Source organism: Giraffa tippelskirchi, chromosome 5 (genome assembly GCF_054371585.1).
Source record: "Giraffa tippelskirchi isolate mGirTip1 chromosome 5, T2T-mGirTip1v1.2.pri, whole genome shotgun sequence".
Classification (NCBI taxonomy): domain Eukaryota; kingdom Metazoa; phylum Chordata; class Mammalia; order Artiodactyla; family Giraffidae; genus Giraffa; species Giraffa tippelskirchi.
Window position 1 is genome coordinate 154,979,588 of NC_137279.1, and position 19,852 is coordinate 154,999,439.

General features: G+C 37.4%; 1 protein-coding gene across 3 annotated transcripts in view; it reads right to left on the reverse strand.

The window, feature by feature from the left end:
- The window catches only part of LEPR (leptin receptor), an 84,461-nt gene that overhangs the window by 32,384 nt on the left and 32,225 nt on the right, over positions 1-19,852 (reverse strand). For all 3 annotated transcript variants that reach the window (XM_081485755.1, XM_081485758.1, XM_081485756.1), the window contains exons 6-8: positions 13,142-13,350; positions 8,455-8,600; positions 4,749-4,893 (exon numbers count right to left, since the gene is read on the reverse strand). In XM_081485755.1, the coding sequence (XP_081341881.1) occupies positions 4,749-4,893; positions 8,455-8,600; positions 13,142-13,350 (500 nt within the window). The remainder of the gene's footprint in view (positions 1-4,748; positions 4,894-8,454; positions 8,601-13,141; positions 13,351-19,852) is intronic.

Sequence of the window (19,852 nt, forward strand, 5' to 3'; positions counted from 1 at the left end):
ACTATAAAGTGCAGACATTGCAGCCAGCATAACTCGGCAAACCTAAACCAAAAAACCTAAGCAATGCTAAAACCTCATTTACCAGGAATCATGAAGGAAATGAAGTGTTCCAATAAAATGCTCTATATAATAAATTTACTGCTTACTAGCTTTGAGGGTCAATTTTTAGGGCTACCAGAAATCTTGTATAATTATACATTATGCACTTAATTGCCTTACTAGTGGTCATAAACATGAACTTTGGAGTTAGGCTATTTTGTAATTGTATCAACAGTTACATGTACTTAACCCTATCTAATTCTCAACTTCTTTGTTTATAAAAGAGGGATAACAGTACTTATCCCACAGGTCATTGAAAGGATAAAATGTTAGTATGTGCAAAGCACATAGTGCCTGAAACAAAGGAAGCACCCTATAATTGTCAATATTATTATTATTCAAGACGGAGTTCTTGATCTACTTCTACCTTTTATTTGTGATTTAATACATATTACATCATTACAGCAGATAATACTGGAATAGAAAAATGTGTTTGGGAGATGCTAAAGTGTATAAGCTCTCCTCCCCTCTACTGGTGTCCTAATCTACTTTCTATTTGACAAGTTTCTGTCTTTCTCTTGATATTCACATGGTATCACTCATGGCATCTGAGCTATCTGAGTTGGTTACATTAATAAGCTTAACCTCACACTCACTGCTACATGAACAAATTCTGGCCTTTGAGGCAGCTGTTTACTCACTGTCTGCATTCATTCCTCATTTTCAAGTTTTTCTGTTTGGAATGTCTACAGTCACTAAAGGGGCACATCTGTGTTGAATAAGTAAAAGACTAGCTATTAATGGTAATATTGTTTCTTGATCAAAATCATTGCGGACAGTGACTGCAGCCAAGAAACTAAAAGATGCTTGCTCCTTGGAAGGAAAACTATGACAAACCTAGACAGCATATTAAAAAGCAAAGACATCACTTTGCCAACAAAGGTCCATATAGTCAAAGCTATAATTTTTCCATAGTAATGTAAAGATGTGAGAGCTGGACCATCAAGAAGGCTGAGCGCCAAAGAATTGATGTTTTTGAACTGTGGTACTGGAGAAGACTCTTGAGAGTCCCTTGGACAGGAAGAAGATAAAACCAGTAAATTCTAAAGGAAATCATTTAACCCTGAATAGGAGCACGTCAAGGCTCTATACTGTCACCGTGCTTATTTAACTTATATGCAGAGTACATCATGAGAAATGCTGGGCTGGAAGAAGCACAAGCTGGAATCAAGATTTCTGGGAGAAATATCAATAACCTCAGATGTGCAGATGACACCACCCTTATGGCAGAAAGTGAAGAGGAACTAAAAAGCCTCTTGATGAAAGTAAAAGAGGAGAGTGAAAAAGTTGGCTTAAAGTTCAACATTCCGAAAACTAAGATCATGGCATCTGGTCCCATCACTTCATGGGAAATAGATGGGGAAACAGTGGAAACAGTGTCAGGCTTTATTTTTGGGGCTCCAAAATCACTGCAGATGGTGACTGCAGCCATGAAATTAAAAGACGCTTACTCCTTGGAAGGAAAGGTATGACCAACCTAGACAGCATATTAAAAAGCAGACATTACTTTGCCAACAAAGGGCTATCTAGTCAAGGCTATGGTTTTTCCAGTAGTCATGTATGGATGTGAGAGTTGGACAGTGAAGAAAGCTACTGCTGCTGCTAAGTCGCTTCAGTCATATTCGACTCTGTGCGACCCCATAGACGGCAGCCCACCAGGCTCCCCTGTCCCTGGGATTCTGCAGGCAAGAATACAGGAGTGGGTTGCTATTTCCTTCTTCAGTGCATGAAAGTGGAAAGTGAAAATTGAAAGTGAAGTCGCTCAGTCGTGTCCAACTCTTAGCAACCCCATGGACTGCAGCCTACCAGGCTCCTCCATCCATGGGATTTTCCAGGCAAGAGTACTAGAGTAGGGTGCCATTGCCTTCTCCAGAAGAAAGCTGAGTGCTGAAGAATTGATGCTTTTGAACTGTGGTGTTGGAGAAGACTCTGGAGAGTCCCTTGGACTGCAAAGAGATCCAACCAGTCCATCCTAAAGGAGATCAGTCCTGGGTGTTCATTGGAAGGACTGATGTTGAAGCTGAAACTCCAATACTTTGGCCACCTGATGCGAAGAGTTGACTCATTGGCAAAGACTCTGATGCTGGGAAGGATTGGGGGCAGGATGAGAAGCGGATGACAGAGGATGAGATGGCTGAGTGGCATCACTGACTCGATAGACATGAGTCTGGGTGGACTCTGGGAGTTGGTGATGGACAGGGAGGCCTGGCGTGCTGTGATTCATGGGGTTGCAAAGAGTCAGACATGACTGAGCGACTGAATTGAACTGAAGTGAACTCATTGGAAGGACTGATGTTGAAGTTGAAGCTCCAATACTTTGGCCACCTGATGAGAATAGCTGATTCACTGGAAAATATGCTGGGAAAGAATGAAAGCAAAAGGAGAAGTGGGTGGCAGAGGATGAGAGGATTGGATAGCATCACTAACTCAATGAACATGAATTTGAGCAAACTCTGGGAGACAGTGAAGGACAGGGAAGCCTGGAGTGCTGCAGCCCTGGAGTCACAAAGAGTCGGACATGACTTAGTGACTGAAGAACAACAATTATTGGATATTGCACAAGCAAATAAATTGGCAATGCTTCTTTTCAACAAAACATACATTTATTACCTCCGTGTAAACAAAACACATAATATTTGCCTGTGGAAGGGAATATACATGTGTACATATGTGTTTTATAGTATATATTAGAATATCTGGTTTATTATGAAAGCATAAAAAATGATACAACATATTAGTAAACCAAGCAAATTTAATTCTACAGATACTGATATGAACTAGGAAAGAAATAGAAGTATAAAAGGATTTTGCATAAAGCAAAATAGAACTAAAAATAAGTCCATTGAAAGGTCTAAGAACCTAAGTTGAACAACCCAAAATAAAACCTTATATGAAATGTAATACAAGTAGTTATTATATTATTCTGGATCAAAGATTTCATTTAATCCAACTGAATACATAACATTGCTAAGAATCATTATACTAGGAAGGTACAAACATATAACTTGAACATCAGAAAATTTTAAAACAATCATGATTCTTTTAGAATTTCCTTTTTCTTCAGCAAGGGTAGGTTGTCAGATCTTATTAAGAAGAAAAACAGCAAAGAATGAAGCCATTTTCTTGTGGAAGAGAAACATTTCATCAGACAGCAAAATAAAGGTACAAGTTATAGGCCATTCAGAATGGGATCAGGGGCTGTTGCCTCCACCTCCCTTGTCAACTTCCCTACCCCACCACCCACTTCACCCAGTCCTCCATGGGACATTCATTGAAATTTGATGCTGTTAATTCATTCCACTCTATGTATTTCACAGCTGGTCATTAAGACCTATTAATCAATGATATATAATTCAAGATAGAACAAAAGTTGAGTTTTCAGCATCCTATTACATACATTGTGATACTCAACAATTATTTGAGGAATAGAGATGGGAAATTCCTGCCTTCTAAGTCTGTTCACTCACGGTTCCTGAATTTTCCAGTGAGAATTAATCCCTTCTAATGCTTAGCACTTACTTTAGCTCTTCTCACAGTGTTATTTGTGCTAAGCAATTAGATATGTATCATGTCAGCCTCTAAATTTCATTAGACTTTCAGATTCTGAATATTGAGTTTGTCAATTTACTAGCTTGATATTTATAAACTATGATCCACTATTTCACAATGCTTACTAAGAGTCAGGCACTGCAGTAAGCACTTCATGTGCATCATTTCATTCTATCCATATAAAAATTCCTTATTCCATAGATGAGTAAATTGAAGTACAGGGAGGTCAAGAAACTTTCCAAATAAGGGAGGGGGAGCAGGACTCCTACGAAATTCTGTCAGACACCAAAGTCAGTGCTTTTAAACTATTACTGATACTTACTTTTTAACAAGCAATGCTTTTTAAATAGTAAGCAATTAATAAATAAGCCTGTTTAGTGTTTTACATGTTTACATGGTTTAGTGTTTTACGTCGTACTTGCTTTCTCCATATATCTATCAACCTGAGCAAGTTTGAGTGGGAATAATTTTGCACATTTGATAGATTGAAAACTAGTCAAAGAACTATGAACTGCCTTCCTACATTCACAGCCTGGCTTGTGCCAGGGCCACCACCATTAGACTCCTGGGCCTCTATGTAAAACATTGCACCTCAACTCCATGAGGAAGCTGTGAATAAACTGCAGTTTTTCTGATGTTAAAGATTATTTTAAAAACATGAAAACTGAAAGTAAAAGCTTTGAAAAGCAAGCATCTAGAGTGAAAAGAATTGCTTAATTATATAACATATATAATATCCAAATAAAACTTTAGTATTTAAAACTTATACCAAATAAATGTATCTGATTTTCAAGTGTAAATTCAGGAAACATCAGTACAAGCAGTGTTCTGAATTTGTAAATTTGGAGCTTTTATATCAACTCCGTCTTTTGAGTAAGAAAGAGTAATTCAGCAAGATACTGCCATGGATACACATAAATGAGGGAGCTCTCACACAAATTTTCACTAAAGGATTACCTTGCTCGAAATTTAAATTAGAAGTTAATACGGTGTTCCTCCTTTTGGTTTACCACCATAAAATTTAAGACAAGTATAATATGTTAAAGGCAATTCAGGAATCATACTCCCCTGTGAACAGAAGTGACTCTTACAAAACCTACCTTGCGTAGTAAAGGTAAGAAGGGCGCTCCAGTCGCTCCAGATTCCTAGGCCATCCAATCTCTTACTCCTCACCTGAACGTCATATGAAGACCCAGGAAGCACACTGTCTACTAGCAGAGACGTAGCTGAGACAATCTCATCAGCCTGTTAAATATCATTTGAAAACATCCGAGCATCAGGGTGATGTGAAACCTTTACCAAAATTGATTACAAGCAGGTCTCTACAAATTTCAAAGAATTAAAATCTTACAGAGGAGTTAGCTGGCCACAGTGGAATTTAACAAAGATCGATAACCCAGTAACAAACGTTTGACTGACATTAGTCAATTGTATTTTTAAAAGCCTGTAAGTCCAAGGGAAAAAAAATCACAGTGATACTCAGCATATATTTTTAACTGAATGATAATGAATATTGACTTTTCAAACTTTGACAGAACAGCCAAACTCAGTGGGAAGCTTCAAGCCTTTGCTGACATCAATAACATACAAGATATTAAAAGCCTACAATGCACAGGGGGACATCATTGATCATCCAGTGGTTAAGAACCACAATGCAGGGGACATAAGTCTGATCCTCGGTTGGGGAACTAAGATCCCACATCCCATGGAGCAACTAAACCCACACAGCACAATGAAAGATCCCACATGACCCAGCAAAGAGCCTGTGTGCTACAGTTAAGACCTGACACAGCCAAATAAATAAGTATATATTAAAAAAAACAAAACAAAAGATGATGTACAGGATAGGCAGAGAGCTATAAACCTTCCTAGAGCAATGGGTCACAGAAGGAGGGCATGAATAATTTTAAGAACCCTGGTCTGATGATCAGCTGTGTGTGTTAGTTGCTCTGTCGTGTCCGACTCTTTGCAACTCCGTGGACTGGAGCCTGTCAGCCTCCTCTGTCCATGGAATTCTCTAGGCAAGAATACTGGAGTGGTTTGCCATTTCCTTCTCCATGATGATCAGCTACAGTCAATCAAAATATAGCTTACAAACCAGAGTGAAAACATCTAAGAGACGTAAGTTCATAAAACAACCAATGAGGTATTCCGAAGCTATTGAACTTCCTGGTCCATTCGACTGTTGGGCAACACAGACTAAAAATGGCAAAAAGCCTCAGGAATACATTAAACAATATCAGATCACCTATATTTAAAATCCTGAAGTCAAGTGGCATTAGGAAGCATCGCTACGAACAAAGCTAGTGGAGGTGATGGAATTACAGTTGAGCTATTTCAAATTCTAAAAGATGATGCTGTTAAAGTGCTACATTCAACATGCCAGCAAATTTGGAAAACTCAGCAGTGGCCACTGCTGGAAAAGAACTGGAAAAGGTCAATTTTCATTCCAATACTAAAGAAGGGCAATGCCAAAAAATGTTCAAACTACCGCACAATTGCACTCATCTCACACGCTAGCAAAGTAATGCTCAAAATTCTCCAAGCCAGGCTTCAACAGTACATGAACGATGAACTTCCAGATTTTCTACCTGGATTTAGAAAAGGCAGAGGAATCAGTGATCAAATTGCCAGCATCTGTTATCGAAAAAGCAACAGAGTTCCAAAAAAACACCTACTTCTGCTTTGACTACGCCAAAGCCTTTGACTGTGTGAATAACCATAAACTGTGGAAAATTTTTCGAGAGATAGGAATACCAGACTACCCTACCTGCCTCCTGAGAAATCTGTTTGCAGGTCAAGAAGCAACAGTTAGAACTGGACATGGAACAACAGACTGGTTCCAAATAGGGAAAAGAGTACGTCAAGGCTGTACACTGTCACCCTGCTTATTTAACTTATGTGCAGAGTACATCATGCAAAATGCAGGGCTGGAAGAAGCACAAGCTGGAATCAAGATTGCCGGGAGAAATATCAATAACCTCAGGTACGCAAATGACACTACCCTTATGGCAGAAGGCGAAGAAGAACAAGCCTCTTGATGAAAGTGAAAGAGGAGAGTGAAAAAGTTGGCTTAAAACTCAACATTCAGAAAAGTAAGATCATGGCATCTGGTCCCATCACTTCATGGCAAATACATGGGGAAACAATGGAAACAGTAAGAGACTTTATTTTTGGGGGGCTCCAAATCACTGCAGATGATTACTGCAGCCATGAAATTGAAAGACAGTTGCTCCTTGGAAGAAAAGCTATGACCAACCTAGACAGTATATTGAAAAGGAAAGACATTACATGGCGGACAAACATCCATCTAGTCAAGGCTATGGTTTTTCCGGAAGTCTTGTATGGATGTGAGAGTTGGACTATAAAGAAAGCTAAGCACCAAAGAATTGATGCTTTTGAACTGTGGTGTTGGAGAAGACTCTTGAGAGTCCCTTGGACTGCAAGGAGATCAAACCAGTCAATCCTAAAGGAAATCAGTCCTGAATATTCATTGGAAGGACTGATGCTGAAGCTGAAACTCCAATACTTTCGCCACCTGATGCAAAGAACTGATTCACTGGAAAATACCCTGATGCTGGGAAAGATTGAAGGCAGGAGGAGAAGTGAATGACAGAGGATGAGATGGTTGGATGGCACCACCGACCTGATGAACATGTATTTGAGCAAACTCTGGGAGTTGATGATGGACAGGGAAGCCTGGCATGCTGCGGTCCACGGGGTCGCATAGGGTTGGACACAACTGAGTGACTAAACTGCCAGTCTTAGAAAATTAGCCCAGATCTAAAAAGACAAGTTTTCACCTCTAAGTTACATAACAATTAGTTTTACAAATTAAAATGCCAAAGCTATGACTCATGAGGATCTTCACGACTCCTCCTTCTCCCCTACCCCTCCATTACTGCTCTTAAACTCACTCACTGCCCTGACCTCCAACTTCCCATCCAGCTAAGGGCCTCTAAATTGCTCTTTCCTCTATTTAGACCCTAATTCCCCTGCATCACCACCTCCTTCAAATCCCGGCTCAAATATCACTTCCTTAAAGAGATCTTCCCTTCCCTCCAGTTAATATTACAACCCATCCTCTACCACTTGCTCTTCCAAACTCCTGTTTTTGGCACCTAGTGGGTGTACAAGACTTTCTGAAAAAAAGATTTGACAGACTATACTGTATAAATGCATGGACTACATGTAAACAAATATATTGATTAATAAGAAAAAATAAGGATGGCATGTAAAATCAAAAGCCAGACAAGGTCTTTAAGTGAAAATACTATGATTATGAATTCAATAGTTCTGTATCTGGACTTCTTTTAGTCATTAGTCGTGTGTGTGTGTGTGTGTGTGTGTGTGTGTGTGTCTGTGTGTGTGTCTGTGTCTGTGTGTGTCTGTGTGTGTGTTTGTGTTAATGAGATGGAGAAGGAGAGTGAGGGGGAGAAAAAAGAGAATTAATCTAATATACATAAGCTTTTGGAAAAGGAACTTTCTCTGGCAGTAAATTCAAGGAGAAATTCGTCATGCTTACCAAAATATAACATGGATCCACATGTAAGAGATATTTAGTAACACTGAACAACTTTTCTAAAATCATTTTAAAGAAGATGCAGAAATTTTGTGTACATGCTCATTTCTTTTGCTGATGTTGAATGAAAACCAGCGGTTTGATATTAAAGTATGACTGAATCTCCTCAAAAACAGTATACACATTTGATAGACTGAGGCATTCTCTATGGGACTTGGAGGGTATCTCACCTTTCCTTTAATTGCTTCTCAACTTTTCATTTTATTTACTAAAAATATACTTACTTTTCTCATATTTTTTGTAGAATTCTCTGAATATTTCACTTGATATTGAAGTTGAAATGGTACCAGTGTTGGGCTGGACCATGAAATCTTTAAACTACCAGTGTCTGTGATTTCCATACGCAAACCTAATGGTGGATCAGGCTTCACTTAAGAAAAAAAGAGAACACTTTTAAGTCAAGTTATCTTCATGATAATCACAAAATGAAGTCAAAATGAATTTTTAGCATGTCCTATTCTTTAAACTAAGGAGTCCTTATCCAAAGGCTAATTACAGAACCAAAATATTCTACTACTATACCTTACCATAGCAATCCATGTATTTTAATTTCCTTCTCCCTACTTGGTAAAAACTATAAATCAGAAAATGATGTTATTTTGACAAATGTGAATTCCTGCTATAAAAAACCCTGATTAACTTTATTGAACCTAGCTTTTCCCACACTTATTTGAAACCTCCCCTGATGACACCCACTGTTTTTAGTGAATGACAAGGAGAAAAAGCATTTTGCAGAGCACTACTTGGAAAATGTATATAAATTTTGCATGCAAAAATCAATGCATATTCGTATGTGGATTCATGTATATCTGTATGTAAAACAGTAAACATTAATTTTCAAATTCAACAAATTGAGACATACCCACTCAAATAACCCATAGGATACACAATTTACATGCAGTAAACACAGCATTAGCAGGACTTGGCTTGTCACCAGAAATGGAGATAGAGTTCTTATCTTAATGGTATATTTAAATCAGCATCTAATTTCTGAGTTTATTTATGTATGTGTTTTATGTATGCATATGCATTTGTGTATATACATAGATTGAGATTTATGTCTGTGGAGTTTAAAACATACAATTTAAAACATACAAAGAACTTTAAATCATCTGTAGAAACAACGCAAATATCTTACAATAAACTGAACAAATAATGGTTCATACCTTTAAGAGTAATCTATAGTCATTAAAATCATATTAGAGAAGAATGTAGAAAAAGTTTAATATTGCTAGTTTTGAAAGTTTATTAAGCAATGTGAAAGTGTTAGTTGCTCAGTCGTGTCCAGCTGTTTGTGACCCCATGGACTATGAAAGAATGAAAGTGAAAGTGAAGTCGCTCAGTCATGTCCAACTCTTTGTGACCCCGTGGACTGTAGCCTCCAGGCTCCTCCATCCATGGGATTCTCCAGGCAAGAATACTGGAGTGGGTTGCCATTTCTTTCTCCAGGGGATCTTCCCCACCCAGGGATCGAACCAGGTCTCCTACACTGCAGCAGATTCTTTACCATCCGAGCCATCTTAATGGGCTTAAAGGGGAGCCCATTAAGCAATGTATATACTTGAATTCATTAAAATTTGAACAAATAAAAAGATATGTGTAAATATGCATTAAAATAGAAAAAATGCCAAAATAGTAGAAAATAAATGATGCATTTTTCTTCTGTGTGCATCTCTATGCTTTCAAGATTTTTACAACTAACAAGAATTACTCATAAACAGAAATCATCATTACATTGAAATATTTACTGACATGTATTTTATTTTCAAGAAATAGTGGCATATTAATATTTTCCACATTCCATAATTTCAAGAATTCAGTCATAGTTTTTTCCTTTTCCTCAAGTCAAAATTAATGAGGTTTTATTCTCTGCAACATACTACAAATTTTAGTTACTTTAAAGCAGGAATGGCTAAATTCTAAAGTCTAGAAGTAAGAGGTGAAATTCATGACCAAAAAGATAGAAAACAGGACAGATACCATACAGAAGTGAAATCATAAACTTATAAACTATTTTACATTTCTTATATGCATACATATATGCCTTTGTATTAGAAATCTAATAAATAAATTTTTCCCTGCCTCCCCTAAGTACTCAGTCCCAGACCACACATACTGGCTTCTTTCAGGGGAAAATTCCTCCAAAGAGCTGGCATTACTCACTCTCGATTTTGCATCCCATTTTCCTAACCAACCTATTCTGATCATGTCTTCCTTCTTGCTAGTCCACTGAAACTACTCTTACCAAGGTTACTACTCTTTGCTGAATCCAATGTCAACTATCTGATTCATTTTGCTCCATCTCTCAGCAGTGTGCCAACTGCTTATTCTGTGAGTAGCGGACAAGTAGAAATACTTTGTCCACCTGGTTTCCAGCCACCACATTCCTTTACTCCTCTTCTCTCTGATTGCCACTCAGTCTTTCTCTCACTGGACTCTAAATGCATGACCTCATACAATCCCATAAACATCTGATGCTAGAGACTCCCAAATATATATCTGCCCTGAACTCTAGAATCATATATCTAACTACCTACTCAATGTCTCTTTGATTTCTAATAAGCATCTCAAATATAATTTGTCACACACCTAATTATCTCCAATATCCCCCTTTGGTAACACTATTCTGCTACTAACCAGGTCCAAGTCTAAGTGTCATCCTTGACTCCTCCCTGTCCTTCATACTCCATACTCAATGCACTAGAATGTTCAGTCTGCACCATCTCCTGAAAAGTGAAAGTGAAAGTCGCTCAGTCGTGTCCAACTCTTTGCAACCTCATGGATTATACAGTCCATGGAGTTCTCCAGGCCAGAATACTGGAGTGGCTAGCCTTTCCCTTCTCCAGGGGATCTTCCCAACCCAGGGACTGAACCCAGATCTCCCACATTGCAGGCGGATTCTTAACCAGCTGAGCCACAAGGGAAGCCCAAGAATACTGGAGTGGGTAGCCTATCCCTTGTCCAGTGGATCTTCCCAACCCAGTAATTGAACTGGGGTCTCCTGCATTGCAGGCGGATTCTTTACCAACTGAGTATGAGGGAAGCACCATCTCCTAATAGATTCCAAGCCTGATCATTTCTTTACTTCTCCACCGCAACAACCCTAAGCCAACTGGACAACTCTAGTAGCTGCCTATCTGACTCCTCTGCTTCCATTCTTGCAAGTATCCTTTTTCCCTTCCCCATCAATTTACTTCTTCAATATAGCATACATTTTAAACACGTGCATGAGCATGCATGTGTGCTTGCGTGTGCCCACACACACACAAACACACACGTCTGATCACATCACTCTCCTGGTACAAAAGCTTCCACAACAGTTAGAATATCCAATCTTTGTAACCATAGGCTGTGGTATGACCTGGATGCAGATGACTCTAACCACATCTCTAAATGTCCTCCTACCTTATTTACTCTAAGCAAAAGGCTCTTGTCTTTGGTTCTTCTAAATTCTGAGCTCATTCTATCCCCAGGAATTTTGCGAGTGCTGTTCTTCCTGCTCAGAGCACCTTTTGTTCTGGATTTTTGCATAGTTATCTCTTTTTCTTTCAGTTTAAATGCTATTTCCTAAAAGAGGACTTTCATAGCTGAAATAATAGACCCTACACCTCACATTCTCTATCGTACAACTTGTCTTATTTTATTTCTTTCAATTTTGAGATCTTAATCACATATACCCAAATACAAAAAAAAAGATTTTTTTTCCCAAAATTATCTGAAATAAGACACATTTTTAAAAGTTTCTTGTAAAGTCTATCACAGCACCTTGTCTTAACTACTTTATTTTTAAAAACAATTTAATTCAATGCTGGCTCTAAATACTTCTAAAAAAACACCTGATAGAACTGGGTTTTTAAAAAGAGAAGATGATGAAATCTTATAGATTTTTTGTTTTTTCCCTATGGTATAACATCATGACTGAATTGCTTGAATATCATAGTAATCACATGGAAATCACAAATATATCCCTAAAGGACAAGTTATTTAAAAGTCCTAATGTTAAATATGATATCATATGTAGATTCAAAAAATGCTATACCCTTAGTACTTAAAAAGAAGTGAGGATGAAGTTGTAAGGAATATGGTGTCAGATATCTGAAAAAGTGGTTCCAGTGATGGCAAAAACAATGATGCAGAGAAGTACATAAAGAATTTGCAATAATTATTTCAGGAAATGTAAAACAGTAACACTATTAAATTATGTATCATATGTAACATATAATTTAACACATACACACAAAACTGAGTTAATAAATTAATAATTTAACATTCATCTATATTATTCACACTGAATAATGTAACTGAATACACTGAATATTTATTATTATATATTCAAGTTGATCAAAGAAATCTGGGGAATATTTGCACTAATAATGTGGACATTTGTCTATTATATAAGTTTTTCTTCTAATCAGATTTGTATAGCCAATTAGTTTGCTTATGTTTTTATTGTTTCTCTCTGCCCAATATTGTCTGCCCCTGCTCTGTGAGGCAGGAACTTTGTCTCACTCACCATTGTTTCCCCCAGCTCCTAGATCAGTGACTGATACCCACGAGTCTCTAAAAAATATTTATTGAAGGCATAAAGTCAGGTAAAAAGGAGCTTTTAATTATTTTCAGAAATAGTTATCTGAGATGTGAAAAAGTAATAACCAAACAAAATACAGCCATTAGACTGACCTAGGATTTAAAGAAATCAAACTGTTTTCAAAATGAATTTGTTACAATTGCAGAAATATCTATACTGTTAAATCATTCTAGAAGCTGCTTTCAATACCCTCTAGGACTATATTTACCATCCTTACAATGTTGGTCAAAACGAGATAAGCTAATGAAACATCTTGTAAACAATTTTCAACCTATTTGTATGACTGATGTTTAAAGATTTTATCTTTCTTAGGCACAACTTACCAACATTAATGGGCTGAGCTGACATTGGAGGTGAGTGAAAAATTACTCCACCAGATGTGATTTTCAAATACATAAGAAGGGTGTAATTGAGTTTGGCTGTTGGCACAGGCACACGACATTCACAACATTCAAGAACACTGCAGTTGCACTGAACAATCTGAAAACTGCCTTTCTGGGGGAGCAGAGGTGACTCTTCTAACACGTCAAGCCTATATGAGAAAAGAAGAGCTAAGTATTAACATAGATGTGAAAGCACTAGATAGGTTTAAAATGTAGGACACAAAATCCAAATTGAGGTAAACTGTTCTGCACACCCAGCTTAAAGAGCATCTGGCGGAAAAAAGCTTCATTATAGCAGAGACACAAAGATAAAGGTTAAAGCAAGTTAGCAAACAATATAAGTTAGAATCAATAAAGCAAGTTAGAAATAATATAAGCAAGAAGACAATGAGGCAACAGTGAAGTAATGAAAGAAAAATTGTGATTTTTAAATCCTATATTCAATAAAAATATCTTTCAAAATAAACATGTAATAAAGGCTTTTTACAGACACACCAAAATGGAAAGAATTTATCATCAATCATACTTGCAAAAACTTCCTTTAGAAAAAAAAAGCTGAAGGAAGTCCTTCAGACAAAAAGAAAATGATAGTAAATAGAAGTTTGGTTCCACACAAAGAAATGAAATTTAACTTAAAGGATAAATATTTATTGACTAATTAAAGCAAAAATGATAACCATAAAGTGTGGGGTTTATAACATAGGTAGAAATAAAATGTATGACATTAATACCAAACTTGGGGAAAGGGGAGATATGTACATATACAGCTGTAAATTTCTTCCACTATACATGTAGTGGTGAATTGTCAGTTGGAGGTATAACATCAGTTCGACTATATTAAGTTAAAGACCTATATTCTAAATCCTAAAGCCACTGCTAAAATAATAAAACAAGGTGAAAGTGAAAGTGAAGTCGCTCAGTCGTGTCCGACTCTTTGCGACCCCACAGACTGACTGTAGCCTACCAGGCTCCTCCGTCCACGGGATTTTCCAGGCAAGAATACTGGAGTGGGTTGCCATTTTCTTCAGCTAATAAGCTACAATAATCAAGCCAAAGGAGTATGAATGTAAAGAGAAAAAAATAGAGTAATGGAACAGAAGAAACCAACACCTATATGGACAATCAACTTTCTACAAAGGTACAAAAGCAATTCTGTGGAGAAAGAGTAATCTTTTCAATAAATTGTGCTGAAACAGTGGGATATCTATACGACCTCCTCCACACAAAAATTCAACTTTAATCCACACCTCACATAAGATTCAAAAATTAATTCAAAATAGATCATTAATCTAAATGCAGAATTTAAAGCTCTGAATCAGAAGAAAATGTGGGAAAAAATTTGTGACCTTGTTTTAAATAATAATTTCTTAGATGCAACACAAAAGCATGAGTCACAAAATGACAAATTGATAATTGGATTTTTATCAATATTAAAAACTTCTGTTCTTCAAAAGATACTATGAAAGATAAAAAGATAACAAAAGGGTCAATCAAAAAATGGGCAGAAGATCTAAACAGATATTTCTCCAATGAAGATATACAGATGGCCAAAAAATACATGAAAAGATGCTCAACATCATTAATTATTAGAGAAATGCAGTGTATTTGATTAAGATATTGGTTACATATTCCAATAAAATGTGATTTTTAAAAATATCACACCATGGCTTTTATGTGTTTTTCAAATATTAAAATAAAAGCTTTTATCAACAGAGTATGGAACAAATTAAATAAATTACAGTATTTTATATCAGAAATATGCCTGCAGCTTGTATTAGGCTTTGACTGAAAAACTTCCAAATTTTAAGGCAAAAAAGAACTGAACAGAAAACATATTCTCCACTAATAATTTTTAAGAGGACATTCTGGTGATTTTTTCCTTTTTTAAGACAAAAAGAAAAGTTAGAATTATACTCTTAGTTTAGATGGTCTCACCAATGCCATTTTTTTCTAAATACAGTGGATATTTGTAGAATAGGGCTGATTCCTAAAGAGATTAATTCTGTGGTTTCTCTACCACTTCACTGCTGTGTTCTATTTAATCAATCTCATTTTCATTTACTTTATAATTTCAGTATACACACAAATATGCATAGTATATATTCATAATAATGATATATAAATGATTATGTATTATAGAGTACATGTACTATACAATATATATCATAGTATTTCATAATTTGTAGGGTTTTTAAAAAAATCTCCACACAGTAATTTCCCAAATCACTCCAACAGATAACCCCATCATGAAACTCAGGGGTGAGGAAACTGTATCCCACAAGCCAAACACAATCGCTTTTGTACAGCCTGTGAGCTAAGAAGCGTTTCTTACATTATCTACTGGTTTAAAAAAAAGAAAGAAGAATATCCCACGATCATGGAAATTATATAAAATTCACATTTCAATGTCCATAAACACAGTCATGCTCATTTACGTAGTAACTATAACTACAAGGTTGTGATACAGCGAGAATGGAGAGAAAAGCCTAAAATATTCATTATCTTCACTTTTAAGAAAAAAGATTTTCTATCCCAGCTATAGGCCAAAAACATTTTGTATTCCCTACTGGTAACTACCAGTATACCAGACCACCTGACCTGCCTCTTGAGAAATCTGTATCTAGCAACAATTAGAACTGGACATGGAACAACAGACTGGTTCCAAATAGGAAAAGGAGTACATCAAGGCTGTATACTGTCACCCTGCTTATTTAACTTACATTCAGAGTACATCATGAGAAAGGCTGGGCTAGATGAAGCACAAGCTGGAATCAAGATTGCCAGGAGAAATATCATAACCTCATATATGCAGATGACACCACCCTTATGGCAGAAAGTGAAGAAGAACTAAAGAGCCTCTTGATGAAAGTGAAAGAGGAGAGTGAAAAAGTTGGCTTAAACCTCAATATTCAGAAAATTAAGATCATGGCATCTGGTCCCATCACTTCATGGCAAATAGATGGGGAAACAGTGGAAACAGTGATAGACTTTATTTTTTTAGGCTCCAAAATTACTGCAGATGGTGACTGCAGCCATGAAGTTAAAAGATGCTTACTCCTTGGAAGAAAGGTTATGACCAACCTAGACAGCATATTAAAAAGAAGAGACATTACTTTGCCAACAAAGGTCTGTCTAGTCGAGGCTAGATTGTGGTTTTGTATGGATGATTTTCCAGTGGTCATGTATGGATGAGAGTTGGACTATAAAGAAAGCTGAGTGCTGAAGAACTGAAGCTTTTGAACTGTGGTGTTGGAGAAGACTCTGGAGAGCCCCTTGGACTGCAAGAAGATCCAACCAGTCCATCCTAAAAGAAATCAGTCCTGAATCTTCATTGGAAGGACTGATATTGAAGCTGAAACTCCAATACTTAGGCTACCTAATGTGAAGAACTGACTCATTTGAAAAGACTCTGATGCTGGGAAAGATTGAAGGCAGGAAGAGAAGGGGACGACAGAGGATGAGATGGTTGGATGGCATCACCGACTCGATGGACATGAGTTTGAATAAACTCCGGGAGTTGGTGATGGACAGGGAGGCCTGGTGTGCTGCAGTCCATGGGGTTGCAAAGAGTCTGACTCGACTGAGCGACTGAAATGAACTGAACTGAATGCTAATTCCTCTGTACCTCTCTGCTTTGAGTATTCTGTTCCATTAATCAAGCCCCATTTTACTCTGAACTCGTCTCTCTTTTCTCCTCAGTTCAGCAATATTGTAGGGTTCTGTTTGAGTTCCCCTACCTTGTACCATGTCCTGGAAGTTGCCTCCATCTCAGAAAACCTTAATAATATAGAACTCGCTTTGTTTCCTTCTCAGAAATCACTGTTCTGTTTTGACTTTGTCCAATATCTGAAAATAGGTGTTTCTTCTTTTATCAGATTTTCTAATTGTTTATAATAGAAGAGTGATTCCAGAATATATTATTCCCTCATGTCCAGAAGCCACTTTTGTTGACCTTTTCATATTAACTTCTGAAGATTGTATTCACATAGTTCAAAGCTTGGTTTTCTTTAAAGACAGTAGCAAAACTGGGTAATTACTTGGTGGAAATTTGTGATCATGGAAATCTATGTTTTAAATGGGAGTTATTGATTTGGTATATATATATATATATATATATATATATATGTATGTATGTATATAATTGAATGTTGCTCAGCCATAAAAAGGAGTGAAATTGAGTCATTTGTAATGATGTGGATGAAGCTAGAGCCTGTCATACAGAGTGAAGTATGTCAGAGACAGAAAAATAAATATTGTATATTAATGTATATATATGGAATCTAGAAAAATGGTACTGATGAACCTATTTGTAGGGCAGGAATAGAGACAGACATAGAAAATGGACTTGTGGACACAGAAGGGGAAGGAGAGGGTGGGATGAACTGAGAGAGCAGCATTGACATAAATACACTATCATGTGTAAAAGAGATAGCTAGTGTGAAGCTGCTATATAGCAGGGAGCTCAGATCGGTGTTCTGTTATGATCTAATGGGTTTAGATGGGGAGGTGGGAGGGAGGCTTAAGAGGGAGGGAGTATATTTATAATTAGAGCTTATTCACGTTGCTGTACAGCAGAAACTAACAAAACATTGTAAAGTAATCATACTCCAATTAAAACATAAATTCAAAAGTAAATGAGAGTTATTGCAGCATATGTATTGGCTGAGAGAAAAACTCGATGCATGAACGAGAGGAAATAACTGCAAGAACAAATTCCTTGAGTGACAACAGGGGATGGGGACTCAAAACACAGAAGAAAGGGTTCATTTTATATTGGAACACATTAGCAGTTAAAGATGACAAGGAAAACTGCACAGGCACAGACATCAGCAGGCTGTTAGATTTTGGTGAGAAAAGCAAAAACGTGAACTCGCACCCCCCCTCCTGTTTTCCCAGTGAAAACCAAAAGCAAGATCATCAGTGAGTCTCTCAGGCTCTAAGGGAAGCCAGCTGCCATACTGTGATGGAGAGGGAGGCCTCCTGTCAAAGCCAGGGAGAGACAGAGGCTTTCTGACCAGTGGTCCATGAGGAACTTGGAAGCCGAGGGAGTGAGCTTGCAAACAGATCCTCCTAAAATTGAACCTTAAAATAACTGCAGTCCTAGCTGACATCTGCATGGCATCCTTGTGAAACACATTGAGGCAGATGTCTCCAGATGTTGCAGCTGGGTTCCAGACCCATGGAAGCTATGAAATGATGAATGATTTTTGTCTTAGGCCACTAAATTTGGGGTAATTTATTATATGGCATAGATAGCCAAGGAAGATACCAGTACCTGGAAGTGGGGTGCTGCTATAATACCTAAAATTGGTGAGGTTTTCAAACTAGGTGATGGACAGAGGTTGGAAGTATTTGGAGAAGCATGTGGAGAAAGCCCGAAATACCTTGGATAGACTGTTGGCAGAAATCTACATTTTAAGGACACTGCCAGTGAGGACATGAAAGGAAGTGGGGAATATGTGATTGGAGACTGGAGGAAATGGGATCTTCTTTATGTTGTGGCCGAAAGCTACGTAACACATCTGCAGTTCCGTGGACAGAATAGAAGGCGCCTACTGAACTGGTGATCTCTCTCCAGGCAATTTCCAAACAAGTGTTGAAAGTGCCTCTTTTTCCTTCTTGCTGCAAGAGGAGAGATATTCCTTGAGAAAGGGCTGTTAGACAAAAGAACTATTAACAGTACTTGAGAGTTGTGAAATTCTCAGTCTCTCCAGTGGGCAAACAATGTTAAAACTAAGAAATGGCTTCTGAGCAAAAATTAAAGGGAAGGCAGGAAAGAGCTTATTTCTAAGAGATCTATGGGCTTTTATCTAATGGAGTGAACCCGAGTAAGATTCCCAGGCAGCTGTGTGATCTTGTGAGAGAATTATAGCAGAAACACTTTGGCTTAGACTGAAGGAGCCTGAGGTAATAAAGGGAGTAGGCCTAATATGAGGGGTTTGGGGGAGAGAGGGTCAAAGAGTAGGATTCTTGAAACTGAAATTATAAAAAAGATCCAGCTTATCAGCAGTGGCAAGATCCATGAGAATGGGTGAACTAGATGTGGTGAAAACAAGAAGAGTCAAAATAAAGCTTTCAAGAAATTGAAGACCATCCAGGTGGGTGCTGAAATCACCAAGAATGCTGACAAGAGTGATTCTGAAGAGAAAAAGTAAACTAGGTATTAGCAGTTACAAAAGTCCAAACTCCCTCATGACCTTTGCTTACTTATCCACCTTGATTTCTCATCATTCCCCAGCTTCCCAATCACACATTTGGGAATTTCAAGTTCTCAAGTGTCTTTATTTGACTATGTTTTTTTTTTTTTTTTTTGCAAATGCTCTTCACTCTCCCTGGTTCATTCTTCTCTCCCCTTATAATCTAAACAGATACTCCTAGCATATGTTTCTGCAAGTCGCCATATGTATTACATCACAGTATTTTCAAACTTTATGTTCTTTATCTTTACTATTAGGTCCAAGAGGGCAAGGGTTGAGTCTGAATTGCTTAACACTGTCCCCTATACTCAGTTCAGTGTCTGATGGACTCATAGGCACTTCACAAAGGAAGAAGAGGATTGCTTTCCTAGGTTTAAGAGAAAATTTCAAAATAGCAAATATCTGTGGTAGCTCTTCTTTGGATTCTCCGACAAACATTAATATCTGAGTTCAA